The following is a 19,769-nucleotide window of genomic DNA, read 5'->3' as shown; positions in this document are numbered from 1 at the left end:
ATCTGTTAAGAGTCCCGCTAACAGTATCTGGAAGACGTCTCTGCAAACTACATTTAAATGTACTGTACACCTAGGGAAAGTTGCCTCGACGTTGATATACATCTCTTCTATATACATCACCTTCCCTTTATGAACATCAATAAAGGATCAATTTAAGTTGAACACTATTTTTAAACTCTTCCTGCTTGCGATTTGATTGACAGTCCCGTCACCGTTGGAAGCTGTTGTGCGCAAGAGGAAATTCCAGAGCTTAAAGGCGCCAGAGTTTCAGAGCACGTTCATTATTATGCCGGACGTTGGTTTTGTCTTTCTGAAAATGTTCTAAAATCCCCGCCAGAAAAGCAGCGCAATGGAAAATATGCAGACAGCTCGCCACAAGTTGATAATTATGCAAATGTACACAGAAGGGGCGGACGGGGGAGGGCGAGACCTGCCTGGACTGGAATAATAATTGTATGGGAGCACGCTTAAAACATAAAAACAGAAACATTTTTTAAATTGGAGCGGAGGCCCGACCTGTGTATGGAGCTGCTGCTGGAGAATGGAGGATGCGAAACTGGTTTGATAATATGCGCCGGACTGTAGGCAGCAAGGTGGAGAGGGTTGCGTGTGTTAAAAAAAGCTTTGCCAGCGAATATCTCAAGCTTGCACATTCCAAGCATAATCAACTGCAGCGACAGGGTATTTTGGTTTAAAGGCGGGACAAGTAACAGCGGGCAGCTGTGCATAGGCTGTCATAACAACATTCATTCTGTTAATAAAATACTATAGCTACCAGCTTGAATTTATGTTAACATGGTATGTTATCGACAGTCGATAACTGCCAAACAGTTACAGCGCAGCATGCAGTCGACTTAGCTCGCCAACTGCAGCTTTGCTACTCGTTTTTGCACATTGTTTGCGATGACCGATCGACAGACAGAGGCTGCTGCGCAGTCGCGGCTGCAGCTTTCGATTTTAAGCTTCACTACATAAAACGTGTGCGTGCGGCTTAAAAGCTTTCTGTCTGTTGACGACATGTTGTCTCTCTGTTGTGATTCTGTTGTTGTTATTGTTGTTGCTTTTTAACGACTTTTTTCATTTAACGCCGCTGCTGCTGCTGTCGCTGCTGCCGCCGCTGCTGTTGTTGCTTTTTGGCCATAAACTGATACTTTAGCTGTCGCTGTCGCTGCTCGCGTCGCAGTCAGCTTTGCTGTTTTTTCAAGCTATGAAGGTCATATACCCAACGCTTGGCATTCAGATTCGAACCGTGCGGCTGCGGCGGCCGCTGCTGCGCTTGCGTCGTGCGCTCAGCAGGTGCGGCGAGCAGAGGCATGTACAGCGGGAAAGTGGTCAGTGGGGGGAGCAGCAGGGGGCAGCAGCGTTGTTGTTTTGGCAGTTATGAAACTAGTCCAATGACTCGCAGTGTTGTTGTTGTTGTTGCTGTTGTTGTTGTTGTTGTGCCGTGTGTTGTGAGCTTTGACGCCTCTTCTTGTAAGCATGTAAATGTATGCATATGCACCTACACGATTTACATGTGTACACACACACACACACACATACACTTGTCTTCATTTTGTAGACCACAGCAATAAGTACAACAACAAAAACTTGTTGTTTAATAAACAAAACTTTTCGTTGTCCAATGCAATGCGAAGCATTGGAGCGACCCCCAAGCGTCCAAATTTACGTTTGTATGTGTGTGTGTTTGTGTGTGTGTGTGTCTGAAAGCCGCCCAACGGGCCGACCAGTTCTCAAAAATTTCGTCAGCCACTTCTGTGTTGGTAAAAACCAAATGTACGCATTAGAAATAACTAATTAATTTTAGCGCTATGCAGAGCTCAAAAAATTTGAGGGTTTTTTATTTTAATTTTTTTGCAACATTAAATGAGGTTAAGTTTGAAAACTGTCTAGAAGAGAAATATGCATTAAAAAAGAAACAGCCAAGTCATGCGGCAATTTGCAAAAATCTTGAGACTGCGGCGTAGCTGGCATTCCGGTTCTGATTCGCCAAAGATAATGTTCCATATTGAGAAACTAGCTTGTGGGACGCAGCATAAGCAGATCTTAGCTGATGCTATACGGCACGTCGCCTCGGCTCAAAGTTCAGTGTAAACAGACGGCAGCCCAGGCCACAGCTACAATTAGCAGCGTTTCTTATACCCTGTTCACGATGGCAGCGCGAGTATATTGGTTGCGTGCAATAGAGACTGGACAATTGCAGTTTTCAGGTGCGATAAAGTGCCCACCATATTACATAGAATCATCTCCAAAGTTCCAGGCAAATGTATGCACATCCATAAGCCCTAATTGATATACCCATTCTCTTAAAAATACCCATTCAATTAGCTAGAAGACGATTGCGACAGCTTTTGCTTGTGTTCAGAGCATTTCGTAGTCGGTCAGAGCTGATCGCAATGTTTTTACTTGTTTTTGTTTTTTTTTCTTTGGGGCTTTTCTGACAGTTCATGCTGAGTTGTGCGTCTAGAACCGGCGTCTGCCCTAAAGAACTTTAGACCGAGGGGGCGGGTCAATCGATAAATTGTGTCCAGTCGATTGTGTCTGCTGAATCAGTGTAGCCAGTGCTGGGAAACCTACCGACGCCGAACTGACGTCACAATTGTGTTTTTTTTTCTCTCCTTCTCTTCTTGTTTCTTTTTTTGTTATTAGCCAATTAAATTCGAGTGTTCAATTAGCGTTTATTTCACATTGGCTTGAAGGAGCGAATTTCAGAAATGCGTTCGATATGCCGGATTCAAGCACTTGCGACGTATATCCACATACATATGTATATATTCGTACATATATGGGAAATACGCGCAGCTCGTCAATAAGGAAATCTGTAGATATTGTTATTGTTGATTTTTGCTGTGGGGTTTTGGTACTGTCGCAGAATGTTCGTGAATGAATATCGGCATCTGCGTCGCCGTCATGATTTAGCGATTTGTAAGAGCGTAAGAGCGTAAGAGTGTGCAGGTGTGTGTAAGTGTGCCTGTGTGTGTGTGTGTAGGTTGGTTTATGTGTGGAATTTCGAGTTTTCGGACTTTGTACTACTCGCTAGCCATGAACCAACGATTGGCCGCCAACCCATCTGAGACGGAGCCAGAGTCGCAGCCCGAGACGTTGCCGTAGTCCAAGTTCGCATTGTTAACATTGTTTAGGTGATAAATGCGTTGCCTGTATAAGTGTTAGCTATATACCTCTCCCTATCCCCCCCCCCCCCCCCTCACCCCTCTCACATCGACCACTCTCGCAGCAATCATTGCGCACTTATGCCTAGGCTCCAATTATACAACTGATATTGTTGGGGGCGGGGCAGCTCATGCGCTCATGACAGCATAATGCGGAATTCTAATCTCGTTTATGGCCAGGAACCCAAACCAAAACAAATCCGGCACACCTGCGGAATACACATACATATTGTAGTCCATAATGAAACATCCCATCAATGAATGAAAAATACTAACAGCTGTGTTTCTTCTTCTTTGTGCTTTGTTTTTGGCTAACAGGAAGCTAATTTTAATGCACTAAGGCATTGGATCACTTGGCTAAACGCATAACGGAAATTATTAGTCTCTAATTATAGCTTATAGATAATACGTATAGATATTTGTTGTTGCTTTTGTCTGGGGGTCACACTTTAAGCTTGGGGTCAAATACAGCGGAAGTCATTTTAATAAATGCGGAGCTAAAGACACACAAATATTTAAATTATATGATATTATTATAAATTCCGTTATTAATGTGTTTAAAATATACCGTGATTAAATGCGGCAAAGGGCATATTAGCATGATGAACGCAAATGTAAATGAAAACTGTTAAATATGATGATAAAAGATAACGGTTAGGTGTCTGCTGTTAAGCTTAACAGTTGTGTGGTTATAAAAGAATACCAAAAGAAAAACTATCGATTTTTGCAGTTATCGCTTTAGTGCACATACCTAAGACACGCCAGTTATCCCGGTAAAAGAACTTTTTATAAAGTGATTAAATTGTGCACAAAATTAATGCCAGCTAGATATTTGACATGCCCATCTCATCTGTTTCTTACGTGGTATTTGCCCGTCGGGCAGCTATGTCTACATGGGTAAGTAACATTTAATTTGTTGGGTATTATATTGTACGCTAACTTGTCCGGCGACTTAACGATCGGTCCGTCAACCATTCACATGCGCATATTCACACTCGTATTCACATTCGTGTTTGTATTCACACGTGATAATATTCATTTCCGAATGCAGCCCGAGATTCTCCAGTTGCGCTTGAATGTGGCACAAGAATTTGCGGACCTTGGCTAATTGCTGCTGCTGCAAACGTTAACCTTGAAGCGATCGTGTTGCTTATGTCCAACCCCTCCCCCCTCCCTCTTTAAGTGTACACCCCCTCTGAGCAACAAATTGAGGGCACAGCAATTACATGCTTACAATAAACTCGCAAAAAGTGCCGAGTCACCGTGCAGCTTTCTTCTGCGAGAAACAGGTTGAAGCCAAAGCATTAAGCCGAAGATGTTTATGGCCATATATGGCATAAACACTTCAAGAGCTTGAGTCTGAATGGAATAACAACAGGTTGTTGTAACGTTGTTCTTGGCTAGCTTTTAAAATTATTACTAATCCTGCGCAGCTCAAGGCTCTGACGGGTTCAATAAACGGAAATGGTTTAATATTATAATCAAATAAAATCTTGAATATGCCGCAAGCTAATCTCAATATATATTGTAAACAGTTTCCGGCTTTGCCCGGCACACAGACCGTCTGCTAACGGTTGTATTTAAGTATCTGGCAAAACGGAGGCTGGCCAAAAAATTGAGAAATAGAAATAGCATTTCGAAAATTTATTTCCGCCTAGTCAGAATCGTATTTAAAACCAAGTTTATGCTTCATAGCAGAAGCTACAAATGCGAGGCATTGTCTAAAAGAAACAAGCAAGAGAGGGGCCAGCTGGCCGAAGATGAAATACTCTTCTAGACATAAAGATCAAGGGCTTGCAGATGTGTGAGCAGAATTGGGTAGTTCGTAATTAAGAAGCTTGCAGAAGATATCATTAGAACTAGAATATTTTTCAATGAAAAAACTTATTGCTCTACCAATTCTTCTTATAGAGTTATATGATAGTACTCCGAAATTGATTCAATTTGGCGATATGTAAGAAATATATCTAAACTGGTTAATAGATCTTGTTATTGTCTTGTTCTAGTTCCCGTTTGATCCGGGCTTGGCTTTAATCCTAAGCTTTCTTTTCTAAGGTCACATATCTCATGACAAACTTCTAATGCCCTCACTCTGCAAGGGTATTAAAGATGCATATCTAAGTATATCCATATATTTATGAACAAAACACACACACACACATGTCGTTGATATATGATAAACGAAACTGTCGCAATTTGCAAATGGTTTTAGCACCGTCCCCGACCCCGACCCCGTCTGTATGTGGCAGTTTTTTTTTATAATAACATCAACAATAATAATAACATCGACTAATGAAATCAGTTTCAGTTCTATTGCTGGCCTTTTCCAATACGGAAGCCTTTCAATAAAATTGATTTCGATCCGAGGCGTTAATTAAATGTATGTTCGAAAGTCTTGGGCCAAACCAACCCCTAAAAAGTCTCGGCTAGAACAATAATGAAACATTGTCCATGCCCGAAGACGATGTCATCATCGTTGTATCTCAATGGCAAATGCTCAAGTACGGCGTCTGATAAACACGAAACAAGTTCAGGGCTTTGACAAAACATTTCGCGATTCTTATAACTGATATGGCTGTTGGCCATGTCCGAGAAACCGAGCACTCGAGTGTCTTGTATTACTTGGCCCAGATAGACCTATAGAATCGCCGGGCGTTCAATAAAAACCCAATCTAAATGAAATGAAACGAAACATATATAAATAAAAACTGATAAGCCTCTTGGTAATAGGCTCGCGCGTGGGCGTGTCCATTGTTTATAAGCCTTTAAATAGCCGCTAATGCACTTGGCCAACGGAACTTTTTCTAACGAACAGCTGTTTTGTTACGTTTTTTTTTCTCTTCATTTTCAGTATATGGCATGATTCAGTCTCATGATCCATAATACTTTATTAGCTTTGAATACTTATCAAACTTTCGATTCGCGCACAAGTCCATATTTCTTTCGCACACACTATCTACCCATCAGATAGTAGACATTGTTTTGGCTGCCGCTTTTAAGACAGTAAATAATCGCTATAGACAATAGCTAACTAATAAAAACATTTAATCTATCACACAACAAAGCAATTGGTTTGAGACCCAGGACCATTTACAATTAATAATACTACTAATAATACTAATACTAATACTAATACTAATACTAATACTAATACTAATACGAATGCTAATACTAATACTAATAATAATACGAATGCTAATACTAATACGAATACTAATACGAATGCTAATACTAATACGAATGCTAATACTTATACTAATACTAATACTAATACTAATACTAATACTAATACTAATACTAATACTAATACTAATACTAATACTAATACTAATACTAATACTAATACTAATGCTAATACTAATACTAATACTAATACAAATACTAATACTAATACCAATAATAATACTAATACTAATACTAATAATGATAACTGTATTAATAATAAGAAAGTTGAGCTGGATCCTGGCTCAAATCCTAGGCTAGTGTATTGATGCAGTATTGCCCTCATCCTAGGCCATATAATGATTATAATAAGAAAAAGAATGTCGATATGTCTAAGTTGTGTAGTCCTTAAGGTCCTTAACTAAAACAGAAAGATCCTGGTTCAAATCCTAGGCTAGTTTATGCATGTAGTATTGCCCTACAGGCCATACCCTATATGATTGATTATTTAAACTATATCTTCTGATACTCTAACTAACCACATGATTTGTGAATGTCCAACTATAACTTGGGGTAGAAGGAAGCAAAGGGGCAAAGTATTTATTCCTCTGCTCAGATATGGACTACTTCAAGCAATGTTTCTCTTCCTCCCACAATTTAAGCAACCCTTGCTACCGCCCCTTCTTTGAATGAGACTTCCTCAACATTATTATTATTATGATTAACACTATCCTATACTATTTCAAAACATAATAACTATCTAACAACTTATTAGAGTAGTGCTAAATTGTTACTTATTCGCCTGCGACTAATTAGATATCAAAAGATGCAGTAAACAGTTATATTAGATAGTTTCTAGAAAGCAAGCTAATTATTAGCAATGATGTATATGTAATTACGCAATTTAGTTGCATTCTTAGCAAAAGTTTCAGCTCATTAAGATAATAGCTTGGAAGTGCCGCTTGTGACACCCCATAAAGCTGAGTCAATACAGACACGCAAATATGCATATATGTAGATTTAGGGGAACTAAGGCTAAATGCATCTATATGAATATTTATAAAAAAAAAATTAAGTGTATACACAGGCACTTAGATTGCGTTCTCGGGCCCATATGGTATAATATAGGTGTGTGATATATCAGCTGAATTTTCAGTAGAGTTTCAACCTGTTTAATCTATGCTATGTTAATTTGGTATATAGCTGCTCATTTGACATATATACCTGATTCCTATAGCAAGGTCTTAGATCTACCTAAGCTATATATATATCATGCAAATACAGATTGTTTTAAACATAGCTCGCATTGTGCCCAACTAGTCCACGACTAAACTTTTAGCTGCTTCCGGTCTATTCAAGCCACAGATTTGATCATGAACATGTTTTATGCTTGACAATATATAAATTATAGCAGAGATTTCAGCCCGATCTGTTTTGGGAAAAGCATTCGAAATCGAATCGAATCTAAACTATATCATATAAATGATGCCCATAACAAGCGCTTTTTGTATTCATATTTTGGAATAGATTAAGGTAGAAGAACTTGGAGTGTCTATTTTTAACTCTTCTTTCATCAAGCAATAATAATATATTCATTAGGTTCTCATTTCTTTCGTCAAGCAATAATTTTAATATATCATTTATCGTTCTTTCATCATTCATTTAAAATGATCTCTACTTTTCCTCCATTAACCACACTCTTTTAAGATAGCCTCTTGTTTTCTGGGGGAATTTCCTCAAGCGAATTTCCCAATTTAACATGAGCTGATATTAATTGATATTAAAATAAGTGTGCCCATATTCGAGATCGTAAAAGACTGAAAGTGTTATAAAGCGGCATATGGCTCATAAAAGAACGAATAGTGTTATAAAGCGGTAAAAATATGAAACAAACGATTGTCGTCACAGTCAATGTTAACTGTACTGTACTGTAATCTATACGGGGCTTTTACGATGGTCAATGCCAACACGAAACTGGCAGTTGGCCCAATTGGAATTTGCACCGGTCGATCGGCCAATCGATCAATACTTTCGGCTTCTTCTTGCTTGAATGGTAAATTAAAAGAGTTTCGTTGTTGTTTATTTTGTTTGCACTTTTGCTAAATAAATGTATTTATTTATTGTATAAATAATTCTCATAACTCGCAAGCAATTTGCGGCGCCCGCACGCAGCACAAACATGAAGGGTGTGTGTGTGTGTGTGTGTGTGTGTATGTACATATAACATGTTGTTGTTGTTGCTGCTGCTGGGGGGTCCGACATATGACAATTAACGGAATTAATGATGTTTGTTGTTGTTACGAAATTATATTTCTTGTACTTGAACATTAAACATTTTTTGCATTTCGACAATGGTTTTGAATTGTTTTTCGTTTATTTTGTTACACACTTAACTAAACAGCATAAGAGACTAAGGCTAAATTAAAGTATAACATATACATAAATCAAATGACAGACACATATACACATATATACGCACTCACATATATATATATGGGGCAGATTATAATGAAAGACAAATAGGATAACATTTTTGACTCGTTTTGTTTTGTTTTTTTGCAGCGCAAACCTGGCATGGGGTCAGCTGCTGCTTGAGTATACAATACATCATATCTTTTCTTTTTCTGGGTGGGGCCTGGCCACACCCAATTTCTACAGTGTGTGTGTGCGAGTGTGTGTGTGCGAGTGTGTGTGTGCGTGCGAGTGTGTGTGTGTGAGTGTGCGGGCACAGCGTGTGTACTAAAGGAATGCTCTTCATTATCATCATCATCATCATCAACAATAACTGTATCATATCAAACGAGCTGACCCACACACACAAAGCACACACATATACACACACACACTCACACACACACATACACACTCAACATTTGTTCTGTTTTGTTGTTGTACCCGTCAACCCAAAATACAAATACAAATTGTGTTTTTTTTTTGTTTTTTTTTAAAAAAAAGCTTATTCGCAATTTTGTTTGTATATATATATATAAATGTAGTTATCTTCATTATCATTATTATCAGTTACGATCGATTCTATACAATCATCATATATACATATATTCATATATATATATATATATATATATATATATATATATATATATATATATATATATATATATATATATATATATATGTATTATGTACTCATATGTCTTAGCACTCCACACTTTTTTTTAGTTTTTTTTTTTTTTTTTTTATGAAATTAAATCTCACTTAACAGAAAGGACCTCACACAAAAGAAAAGAAAACCGTTTTTCCTTATTATTAACAATTTTTTTCAAGCTTTTTTTTTGTTGTTGTTGTTTTTCTATTTGGTTTACATGATTAGAGCCCGCCCAGGTGTAAGAAGAAGAAGTAGAGTAGAAGCTAAACACACATTCCGAGAGGTGTTGGCAACCGTAGCGAGTATTCACTCTAGACGGCTCCAATATCACTTTGGTATCTGGCGGTCAGATAGTTGGCCGCCTCTGTCATCTGTTCGAGGCACTGGTACAGTCCATTCAGATGTCTTTTGCAGCGTTGCGCCAGCTCCGTGGCCTTGTCGCTTTGGGGTTGGCGGGCGGCATCGGCAATATCGCTGCCGTCTGTGCTTTGGGCGTGGTCGCTCTTGTTGCCATCCGATTCTAGGCCCGAATCGATCTCGTTCGAGATATCCGATTCGGAATCGCTCAGATTGCTAACCGATGTGGTCGACATCATGGACGCTGTCGAGGTGCGTCTCACATGACCCTTGACCCGACTGCTGCTGCCCCCGCTGCTTGTGTTGGCCTCAGTCTTTGTCTCCGCCGCCTGGCTGAGCTGCTGCTGCTGCTCGGGTTCCAGCTCCGTGTCGTCATCGTCCTGATTGTTGGTCCACAGCAAATCCTTCTTCAGGGCATTCAGCACGGTGTACAAATTGAATAGCTCGGAGGCGTTGAGAAACTCTTGGACATTCTTTGAATGCGCCGCGCCCCGCTTGCCCTGTGCGCTGGAACTCTTTGTCAGCTGATTGGCGGTCGTATCCTTGCCCGTTGCAGGTATTATATCAGTGCTATCACCGATCTAACGAGGGGGTTTAATAAGAGAGAGTGGAAGAGATGGGGAGAGAGAGAGAGAGAGAGAGAGAGAGAGAGAGAGAGAGAGAGAGCGACAAGCAGGCAGAGACACAGATTAGCTTCGTTTCGGGTTTCTCTCTTTTTTGGGTTGAACCCACCTGCCGATCCATGAGCCTGCATGGCACCAGTATGGTATCATCCATCGTGTTGACCGTTTTCACAAACTTCTCCATCAGATTGACGATGCTGTCTTTGGAGAACTGCTGCTCGTCGTGGCGCGCAATGCGACGCAGACAGTTCCTGAAAGAAATGCAAAAAAAAAAGAATGGAAAAAATTATTGTCAAAACTTTAGTTGGAAATTAAAAAAAAAGAAGTTTACTTCGGGTTGTCGAAGATTGAATACCCTTACATGCAAATAAGAACAAGAACTTTATGTTCGAACGATTCTAAAGCGGGATTCGATATTTCGATTATTCCAATTGAATATCTTAAATATCTCTATAAGATATATATATCTCTATAAGATAAGATATCTAAGATATCTACATACGATATTGTATATACAATAACACATTTTTCGACTGATTATTTCAAATATAAAAAGATTATTATAATTAATCCTAAGAAATCTTTTATAAGAAGCTCGAAATGTCTGCTTAAAATAGTTTCAAAGTGTTCCGATATGCATAAGATAACCCAGACTATATTGTATGTAAGATGAAGCTCCAAATGGCAAATTTGGCTCGAATAAATTGAAAAGCAAAAGTAGTCCGAGGTTGACGAGATTTCAATCGATTTTTATACAACTCGAAAACAAAGAAAAGTTCTGATAAATAACGCCAACTGATTTCCCGATACAAATGGAGGAAGTCAGCCCAAGTTAATCAAGAGAGAGAACGTCTAGAGTTTGGCTAGAAACAAATAGAGAAGAACTGGGAAACATTATCCACAAGAATAGACTTTTGTGGGCTTGGCAACGTCTTTTGTCTTGCCCAAAAAGCAGTTGTAGCCAAGTCTGGCTGGAAACCAGTCAAGACGGTAAAGACGATAAATAAAATATATACATATAACCCGAAATATGAGCTCGAAACGTGTCGCGTCTTTAAGTCTGGCCAGTTGTTCTTCTAACATTTCCGACATCGGCAACATCTTCACGATGAGCACAAACAAATTGATTTCCAACTATGCAAATGAGCCCAGACAAAGTCGCCAAATTCAATTTGTGTATAAATAGACGAAGACCAAAAACAAAAACCTGTCGATTTCTATTTCTGAAGCAGCCAAGCTGCCTGTGGGCTGTCTACCTGTGCTACCTGGTTGCGGGTCAAGCGCTCTAAACGCCACGTGTCTCAGTCTCTAGAGCCTTACACAAGCAGCCCATTAGCTTTAAGTACACGCTGCCAACTCCGCTTGCCCCCCCCCCCCCCCTCCCCCCTTTTCTGTTGTAGTAGCCCTCCATTAAACCCGTCTGGCTGACGCCAGCTAGTCTCACAGATCGCGACGTTTAAAGTCCACAACGCTTATCGTTGTCTGGAGCTGGAGTTCCGTTCGCTTCGCTGATAACTGATAATGGAATGAGGCAACTTTGTCTACGATAATGTGTCGTCTGGCAGACGCGTGATCGTCTGGTCGCCTTCACATGTGTTTGGCTGCCACAAGAGAGCAGGCTGCCACCCCCGTCCCCGCACCCAACCGTGGCACTCGTCTAGACTATTGATAGCTTCTGAATGTAACAGCTTGTGTGGGGGAAACGGACACGCGAACGCCGCGTGCTCGCCAAGCTATCCGACTATCTGACCGACCGACGGACGGTCGGACTGCCTCTGATATAGAGACGTGTTTCGTTGCTTGTGTCAAGGTTTTTTTCCGCTAGTTGCCTCTCTCCACACCCCCCTTCTATATATATGCTTGGCGAGAAACTTTCCCATCGCACAAATGACTAATTGAGCTAATTGAATATGGAATATTTGAACAAGAAAAGTAAAAAAAAAAACACCTCATAAGGCAGCCAATTTGGAATGCAGCAGGTGCACGGCTATCTAGTTTATGCCCTGCTCAAGTAACTCGCCTGTTTCTCCATGGATCGCTATCAAATTCACAGACTAACTAAACAACAGCCTGTTTAAGGCACATACTAAATGCCAGGCAAGTAGCTCGGATTTTATTATGCCTAATTTGATAATCACTTTCTAGTTTCGGATAATATTTGCAATATTAAAAAAACATTTCAGCTGTTTGTCCGCCCACATATCAATAATAACAGCTGATCAAATCAGATACATACATATATAAACAGTTGCTCGGGAAGACTCCATTTTGTTTGATTCGCTCGCAATTGATTCTTATTAGGGCGAGAGACCATAAATTGCAAGACGCGCAATTATCTTATCAATAAATAACGTCCGGTCGGCTCGCCTCATTCATACATAATTAGCTCGACAATGAATGAAGCGGTTTATTTACATTATTTAGAAAAAAAAAAAGCAAATCAGGTGTTGCCTATTTTAGCAAATGTCGCAGCAAATAAAACAGGCATTAGTCAAGCTGTTGGCCACGCGCCAGCATTAAAAAGCTCGCTTAGAGCTGCGGGGAGTGCGGTGTGCTGCGTGTGTGTGTTTGTGTGTGTGGGGAGTATTAACGTTATTGACCTTTTGTGCTGCTACCCCACTCCACCCTCCTCCCTCCACCCACACCCACAGCTCTTGCTAAATCGCACAACAAGTGCTGCTGCGCCCAATTGTGCCGGCGGCAGCGGCAAAAGCAGCGACTGCGGCAGCGCTCGAAACACGCCATCTGAAACGACCAATTGCAGCGCAGCACGGCGCGGCATGGCAAGCCCTATTATCTCAGCGTGCGCATCTGTGTTGAGTTGAATGTTTGGGTTAATTGTTGTCTCGATTCTCTATTTATCGTATGGCCTATTAAGGTGGCCAAAACAAAGCTTAGCCGCTGCACACCTGGCGACACCTGCCCGTGTGAAGTGGGCCAAGCCGAGCAGGCGGCACGCGACGACACGCGTCCAGGTTTTCACAGCGGACATGCGCAGCAGCAGCGCGGCATACAACACAGAAATCAGCCGATGTTTTAGCAGGCACGCCGTGTAATTGTGTGCGTGTGTGTGTGTGTGTGTGTGTGTGTGTGTGTGTTGGCAGTTTGTGGCAAGAGAGCGTTTACGCTCTTAAGCTGCGCTCTTTTTTGAGTGCGCGTGAGAGAGGGAGGCAGCGCGGCGAGCTGTAACTGTACGATTTGTTAGATTAAGAGACGCTAGTCATGCTGTTGTTGTTGTTGTTGATATTTTTGTTTTGCCAGCAATATTTGCAAAGTTGGGCAACATTTTTTTTTCTCTCCTCCTTTTTATTTTGAACCGAATTGACCAATATTTGTTTAATGTTGTTTTGCAGTGTGGCTGCCCCTGTCTGGCCTCGAATGACCTCCAATAATAATCGATAAATCAGCAAATCGATATTAATTACATATCATTAGTTGAACACGCGACAAACGAATGCAAAGACAAATTCTATTAAAAAAAAAAGGAAAACATGAATAAGGGCCGCAACTTTGTCAAGGCAAAAGCTGGCCGCGCCAACCCGTGCCAAAGTAATACAAAATTCAAAGTAACACACAAACGTCATCAAAGTATTAATGGGTATGTATGAATGTACTTATGTATATGTATATGTATTTGTATGTATGCATGTATTTGTATGCCTACGTCAATCAGTTGGGTTTAAGAGCGCCGACTGTGAATCACAACATTTCTGATTGTTTTTTTTTTTTTGCTTTATAGCCTACGGCGGCGTGTGGCTCATAATTTGTCTTTTCGCCTAGTGGCAATGGAGATGAGTAATAGTTATTATCGATAAGTGACATGCAAGCGCCAAAAGCGCTGATTAGAGCAATTGCGATAAACAAAAAAAAAAAAAACCATTTGAGTCGCGGCGTTGGAAAGTGGCATGTTCAGAGAGGTATGCAATTTTATTAGTTTAAACAAACAAACACATTCACACAAATCGAGCCCAGGCTCGAAACACGCACACGCACACACACACACATGTATATGTATATAGCACGATTGTGTCATATTAGGCAGCATTGCCTTTACTTTTTTTTTTCTTTCGTGTTTGAATGGCCGTTCGCATCGTACGATAAAATTGTTGTATATTGTGTGTGTGTGTGTGTGTTTTTTTTTTCTTTTGACGAAACGAAAGAGAAACGTGTGGACACGGGGTGCGGTGCTAGCGTGCAGCCAGAAAGAGTCAGAGAGAGCGGGCATATGATGTGAGCGAAATTGCCAACACCCGCCCGCCCGCTCGCCTGCTACAATTTAGCAACTGCTTTAAATTGAATTTAAACACATTTTAACTAGAAACTCGCGCTTGCCCAGCCCAAACCTGGACACACACGCAGGCAGGCAGACACTTATGTGTGTGTGTGTGTGTGTAGGCATATTCCCCATCATCCGATCAGATCTTGGCACTTACCGACTAGTCTCCAGCTTGGTGAGGTCTGTGTATCCACTCATTGTGCTGTATTTTAGTATCTGATGGTTGGGGTTTTAGTTGTTGTTGTTGGTTGTGTGTGGGTTGTGTCTTCTATTACCAAAAACGGTTTTGCGAACGTTTTTGGTAAATTGATGTTTTATTATAAATGCTGACACCGCAAGTTAATAAATTTTTTCTTTTGCTCTTTGTATCACATATACACGCGCACTTTCACTGTGTGTCTATCGCATTGAGTTCATACGGTTGTGTGCATGTGTGCGTGCGGGCCTTCAGCTGATTTCTCATATAGTTGTATTTGTATTTGTGAATTCTTTGCGTGACGCTAACGTTGACCGGACTGCTGCTGCTGCGGCTGCTCTAGGCAAATGCTTTGTTGCTATTACGAAATCTGCAGACTTTTGGTTACAGGTAGTTAGTTAATCGTTAAGCTTATGCTGCTGCTGCTGCTGCCGACACGTTTGCTTTTTATTGAACTCGAATGCGTTTTGCGTTGGTTTGAAAATGTCGCTGCCGTTTTATGCCAAACAGAATGCCCTAGCATACACGTTGTTTAGTTGATGACTCTTTCTGATTGGAGCTGCTGCCTGCTGCTCAATTCTATAAATCGCTTTATTTATATATCAGAATTCTAAACAAATTTAGCTCGTGCACCGCTGCTGCACCACGACTGACGACCGCTACGAACGAGTTTCGATTTCAAAATGATGTGAGCGGCGAATAGTGTGACCTCAATCGGTTGCCGCAAACATCTCAAATGAAACCGATACAATATCGAGTAGCTTATGCGATATATTCGCCTGCTGCTATCGATAGAAAAAAGTTTATCGTTCACACTCGCACAAAAAGCGCATTATTTTAAATTATTTTTCTTATTGGTTCTTGTATTTGGTATCAGCTATTTGCTGTTTGTCAAGTTCAAAACCATTTTGTAGGTTTCCACAATATGTATGTTGTTCGACACAGCTGATTCCACTTGGAATTGATTGCCCATCCGGATAAGAAACACACCTGGTTCATATCTCGTTTGTACAAAATCATTTCGGCCAAACTAAAATGACAATTTTTATTTCACTTGTAAAACAATTACTAATTAATGCCCACGGTCTGGGAACGCTGTTGTTTAAGTCGACTTAATGACCCGCAGTGGCAGCCTTCGCAGCGATCTCATCCTCCTTGGCGTGCAGGGCGATGAGCTCCTGTTTCTTGGTGGCAATACGCTCCTCACGTCGCTTGCGTGCCTCGCGCACCTTCTGTCGCCTGGCCTCGGCCTGGTCAGCCAGCATCTTGCTGCGCTGCTTCTCGGCCTTCTTCTTGTGAATGTACTCCATGAGGACACGCTTGTTCTTGAACACATTACCCTTGCACTTCATGTACAGATCGTGGTACAGATGGCGATCGATCTTCTTGCTGTCGCGATACTTCTTCAGCAAACGGCGCAGCACACGCTGGCGCTGCATCCACAGCAGCTTGGTGGGCATACGGGCGTTCGCCGTACCCTTGCGCTTACCGAAACCGCAGTGGCGGCCCTTGCGGCGCGCCTCGGTGTTCTTGCGGACACGGTAGCGGGAATGCACCACGACGGGCTTCTTGATGATCAGACCATCCTTGATCAGTTTGCGTATGTTCTGACCTATATGGGGGGAGGGGAAGGGGGATATTAGCAGCGCGCACTTGTGCAACACACACACTAGAACATAGTTTTTTTTATACTTACGCGAGTTTGTGTTGGCGATTTCATTTATTTCATTGGGATCCAACCAAACCTTCTTCTTGCCGCAACGCAGCACTGAGGCTGCGAGCCTCTTCTGGAGCTTTAGAGAACTGCAAAAAGAGACATCACACATTAGAATGCAGCGTGCCATGAGTTTGTATGTAAATGTGTGTGCGTGCGTGCGCTCGTGCGTGTGTGTGTGCGCCCACGTTCAGGTTATTTCACAATTTTCGCAGCTTAATTGAACTGCACACATTTTGTGCAGCATTCAATGGTTGAGCCAGACGCTAATCAGCACTTTTCACACATTTTCGTACACAAAACACAGAAATTTAGAAAATTCAACAGTACCTCATGCTGTCGACCCTTGCTCGTCGTGGCTGGGAAAGAAAGAAAAATTTGACAGACGGAAGTGACTGCCATTTTCGAGCAACTACAGTGACAAAATGCTCACTGCTATATAACTTAGTATGACCAGATAATAGGCAAACCCATTCACAATGGGCGCCGAACAGTGTGTTAACAGCAGGCTTGCATAACAGCCCAATGCTATAACGAAATGTATTTGGTCAGCCCTGGCCGAACAGCTGATCATACAGTTAAAATAAAAACGCCAATCACAACATTAATTGTTATTGAAAAGAAACCAAACTAGTTAATAATGCAACACACTTTAAGGCGCTGCCTAACCATGGCAACCACGGGCACAACAACAAGGATGCGCTGCTTTGCAACGGTGCCGCACGCCCCCGAACAGAACAAGAATCAGACCAGCCGCAATCAGTTGCCGCGTCTGATGGATTTTCCAGAAATAATCTGGCCCTCGGCTTTAAATACAATTAAAAATTGGATAACCGTACAGTTTATAATACGTCCCTATTTCGATAGTGAATTTCAAATTAAGGATTTCATATTTGGCGCCAAGCAGGCGCTGCAGGTGCGAACCAATTCGTCGCCTCGCATTGTCTAACAAAAAACTCAAGAACTCTCTCTCTCTCTTTCTGTCTCTATCTTTGATCAGGTGGTATCCGCACGGCTGGTGGGCGGCGATCTGAACAAGCTGCAGGATCTGGTCACGCCGGATGCGATTGCCGAACTGAAGCCCGTTGTCCAGAAGCTGTCGATGACGCAGCGCAAACAGCTGGAGATCAATGAGAGCGACATCTATTTGTCGTTTCCCTATCAGATCGGCATCATGTTCGACGATGCCAACGACAAGCTGCAGAAGCGCTGGGTCGAGATCACAATGGTCTTCCATGTGATGCGCGGCCTGACCGAGATGCGCGAACGCGGCGAGGAGATACCCTGGAATATGGGGTGAGCACCGAAATGTTGACTCTACTCATTCATACAGTTACTCATTTATTTGAAAATTTCGTTCGATTTAAGCACTCTGCCCGAGTATCAGGATCGGGTCTTCATATGTAATTATCGCTTCAAGAAGGAGTTCACAGCCGGACAACAATCCGACTGGACGATCAATGTGGCCAATCACTTCAGGGCCATTGATCTGATCAACGAATCGAAATAACAACAAGTCCAAAGTCGCGCTCAATATATAACCAGAACAACAAAAAAGCCCCCCATTTAGACCCATTTAATATGATTAGCCGCAGCAGTTTGCCTAGACATTTTTGGATAAATTTTGGAATAAAATTTGCATTGCAAGTGTTTTAGGTATGAAAACGACAAACAAATTAATTTACTTATTTTTTCATCCTTTTTTTGTTTGTTTTTTTATGTAGTTTAAATAACGAGTACGATACAATGTGTTTGTTTTTTTTATGTATTTTTGTTAATTTTAATGCTTAACGTGCTTCTCGTACTTGGACCTGTAGATGCCCTTCGAGTCGTACTTGTCCAGGAGCAGCTTCCACTCGCCTGGCTTGTTGACGCGCAGGAAATTGATCACCTTGTTGGAATTGCGACGCTGCACCTCGGTGCACTTGGAGCACTCCGATTCGAGGGCATCGGGCAGCAGTTTCTTCAGTTCGCGTCCCTCCGGTGTGCACGGCCCCTTATCCATCAGGCACTTGATATAGTTGTTCAATATGCGATTGTTGCCCAGCACCTCGTCCACGTTCACATTGTCGAACTTGTTCGTGTACTTCTGCTCGGGTCTGGCGGCCGCCAGGCCGGCAAACATGCACACCAACAGAATGGCCAGAGATGCCTTCATCTTGTCTCGAGCGCTGTTAGCAGACAGAACACACAAACATATATGAAAAAAGTCCCCCGAAAGAAAAAAAAACGTGAGTAATTGCAAAACAAATACTAAATCTTGCTCAAATACGTTTTATGTCTATCTCGCAACTCCAAACAAATTGATGGAGCTCTAAATAATCTGTCTGTCTGATCTCGGGCGTCGTCAGGTCTGCGTTTGGCTTGACAACGCGTTTTATTTATATATTTAGTTAGTTTTTTTTGTTTTTAATGTCTTTCTCTTGGAGATTCTCGTCTGTTTTGGCCAGCTCATTTCTGGGCTAAGCCTTAATTCATGCATTATTAATGCCACTTGGCATATATATGGCATATGCATACTAATTAATCGTTTAAGGTTTTAATAACAAAAGATTTCACAATTTCTGGCCACGTCGTCGCTGTGCTTAGTCCGGGCTAAGCTCTGCGTCTAAGCTCATGTTCAAAACGGCTTCAAATCGTTTTTGGGTTTTTTTTCCCCCTCTTATTTTGTATTTCCTCTCTTTTTTTTATATAACGGCTTTTGTACCGTTGTTTGGTGCAGACAAGTGTTGCCAATCGGTTTACGCAATACACAAGTATCGATACCAATTTAACAGTTGCAAGCCGAGCGCACGCGCAGCATGCGCTGCGCGCGCTCTCACGCGCTCAACAAGAGAGCGAGAGAGAGAGAGAGAGCGCGTAGAAGTTGTTGTTTTTGCTTGTGAGGCTCACCTGTTGCTTTTGATGCGGTCGGATTGGGGAATTCGCGAAGTGTGTGTGTTGCGTACGACAGCACAGCTTTGATTGCCAAGCTGTTAGCCTGTTTAGCCCACTTTTATACTAAGGAGCTTTGCACGCGTCGCGTCGCGGCCAAAGCTCTCGCATACGCTCGACAGCGCGGGCGCCGCCTGGGCCGACCGAGTCAAAGGTCTCTCTCGCACACTGCAACAGCTTGGCTTAAAAAAAAACAAAACAAAAAACAAAAACAAAAACGCGCTGCCAAAT

The 19,769-nt window shown here is 41.7% G+C and overlaps 4 protein-coding genes across 4 annotated transcripts; 1 reads left to right on the top strand and 3 right to left on the bottom strand.

Moving 5' to 3' along the window:
• Window positions 1-9,512: 9,512 nt before the first annotated feature.
• Window positions 9,513-15,560, bottom strand: LOC115760987. Its single transcript, XM_030702595.1, has 3 exons — window positions 14,852-15,560; window positions 10,528-10,669; window positions 9,513-10,376 (listed from the first exon to the last, which is right to left on the bottom strand). The coding sequence occupies exons 1-3, from the start codon at window positions 14,890-14,892 to the stop codon at window positions 9,750-9,752; spliced, it is 810 nt and encodes a 269-aa protein (XP_030558455.1). The 5' UTR covers window positions 14,893-15,560; the 3' UTR covers window positions 9,513-9,749.
• A 330-nt stretch (window positions 15,561-15,890) lies between these two features.
• Window positions 15,891-17,017, bottom strand: LOC115760989 (60S ribosomal protein L19). The gene is made up of 3 exons (XM_030702597.1): window positions 16,935-17,017; window positions 16,587-16,693; window positions 15,891-16,502 (listed from the first exon to the last, which is right to left on the bottom strand). Exons 1-3 carry the CDS (start codon window positions 16,937-16,939, stop codon window positions 16,003-16,005), a joined length of 612 nt encoding a protein of 203 aa, XP_030558457.1. The 5' UTR covers window positions 16,940-17,017; the 3' UTR covers window positions 15,891-16,002.
• A 141-nt stretch (window positions 17,018-17,158) lies between these two features.
• LOC115760988 (m-AAA protease-interacting protein 1, mitochondrial) lies at window positions 17,159-18,280 on the top strand. The gene is made up of 3 exons (XM_030702596.1): window positions 17,159-17,520; window positions 17,605-17,900; window positions 17,973-18,280. The coding sequence occupies exons 1-3, from the start codon at window positions 17,245-17,247 to the stop codon at window positions 18,112-18,114; spliced, it is 714 nt and encodes a 237-aa protein (XP_030558456.1). The 5' UTR covers window positions 17,159-17,244; the 3' UTR covers window positions 18,115-18,280.
• An 86-nt stretch (window positions 18,281-18,366) lies between these two features.
• On the bottom strand, window positions 18,367-19,592 carry LOC115760991 (ejaculatory bulb-specific protein 3). Its single transcript, XM_030702598.1, has 2 exons — window positions 19,497-19,592; window positions 18,367-18,775 (listed from the first exon to the last, which is right to left on the bottom strand). Exon 2 carries the CDS (start codon window positions 18,760-18,762, stop codon window positions 18,385-18,387), a length of 378 nt encoding a protein of 125 aa, XP_030558458.1. The 5' UTR covers window positions 18,763-18,775; window positions 19,497-19,592; the 3' UTR covers window positions 18,367-18,384.
• Window positions 19,593-19,769: the final 177 nt, after the last annotated feature.

Source organism: Drosophila novamexicana, unplaced genomic scaffold (assembly GCF_003285875.2).
Source record: "Drosophila novamexicana strain 15010-1031.04,08,12 unplaced genomic scaffold, DnovRS2.1 tig00000462-arrow-pilon, whole genome shotgun sequence".
NCBI classification, from domain to species: domain Eukaryota; kingdom Metazoa; phylum Arthropoda; class Insecta; order Diptera; family Drosophilidae; genus Drosophila; species Drosophila novamexicana.
This window is presented reverse-complemented; position numbering and strand designations above follow the sequence as displayed.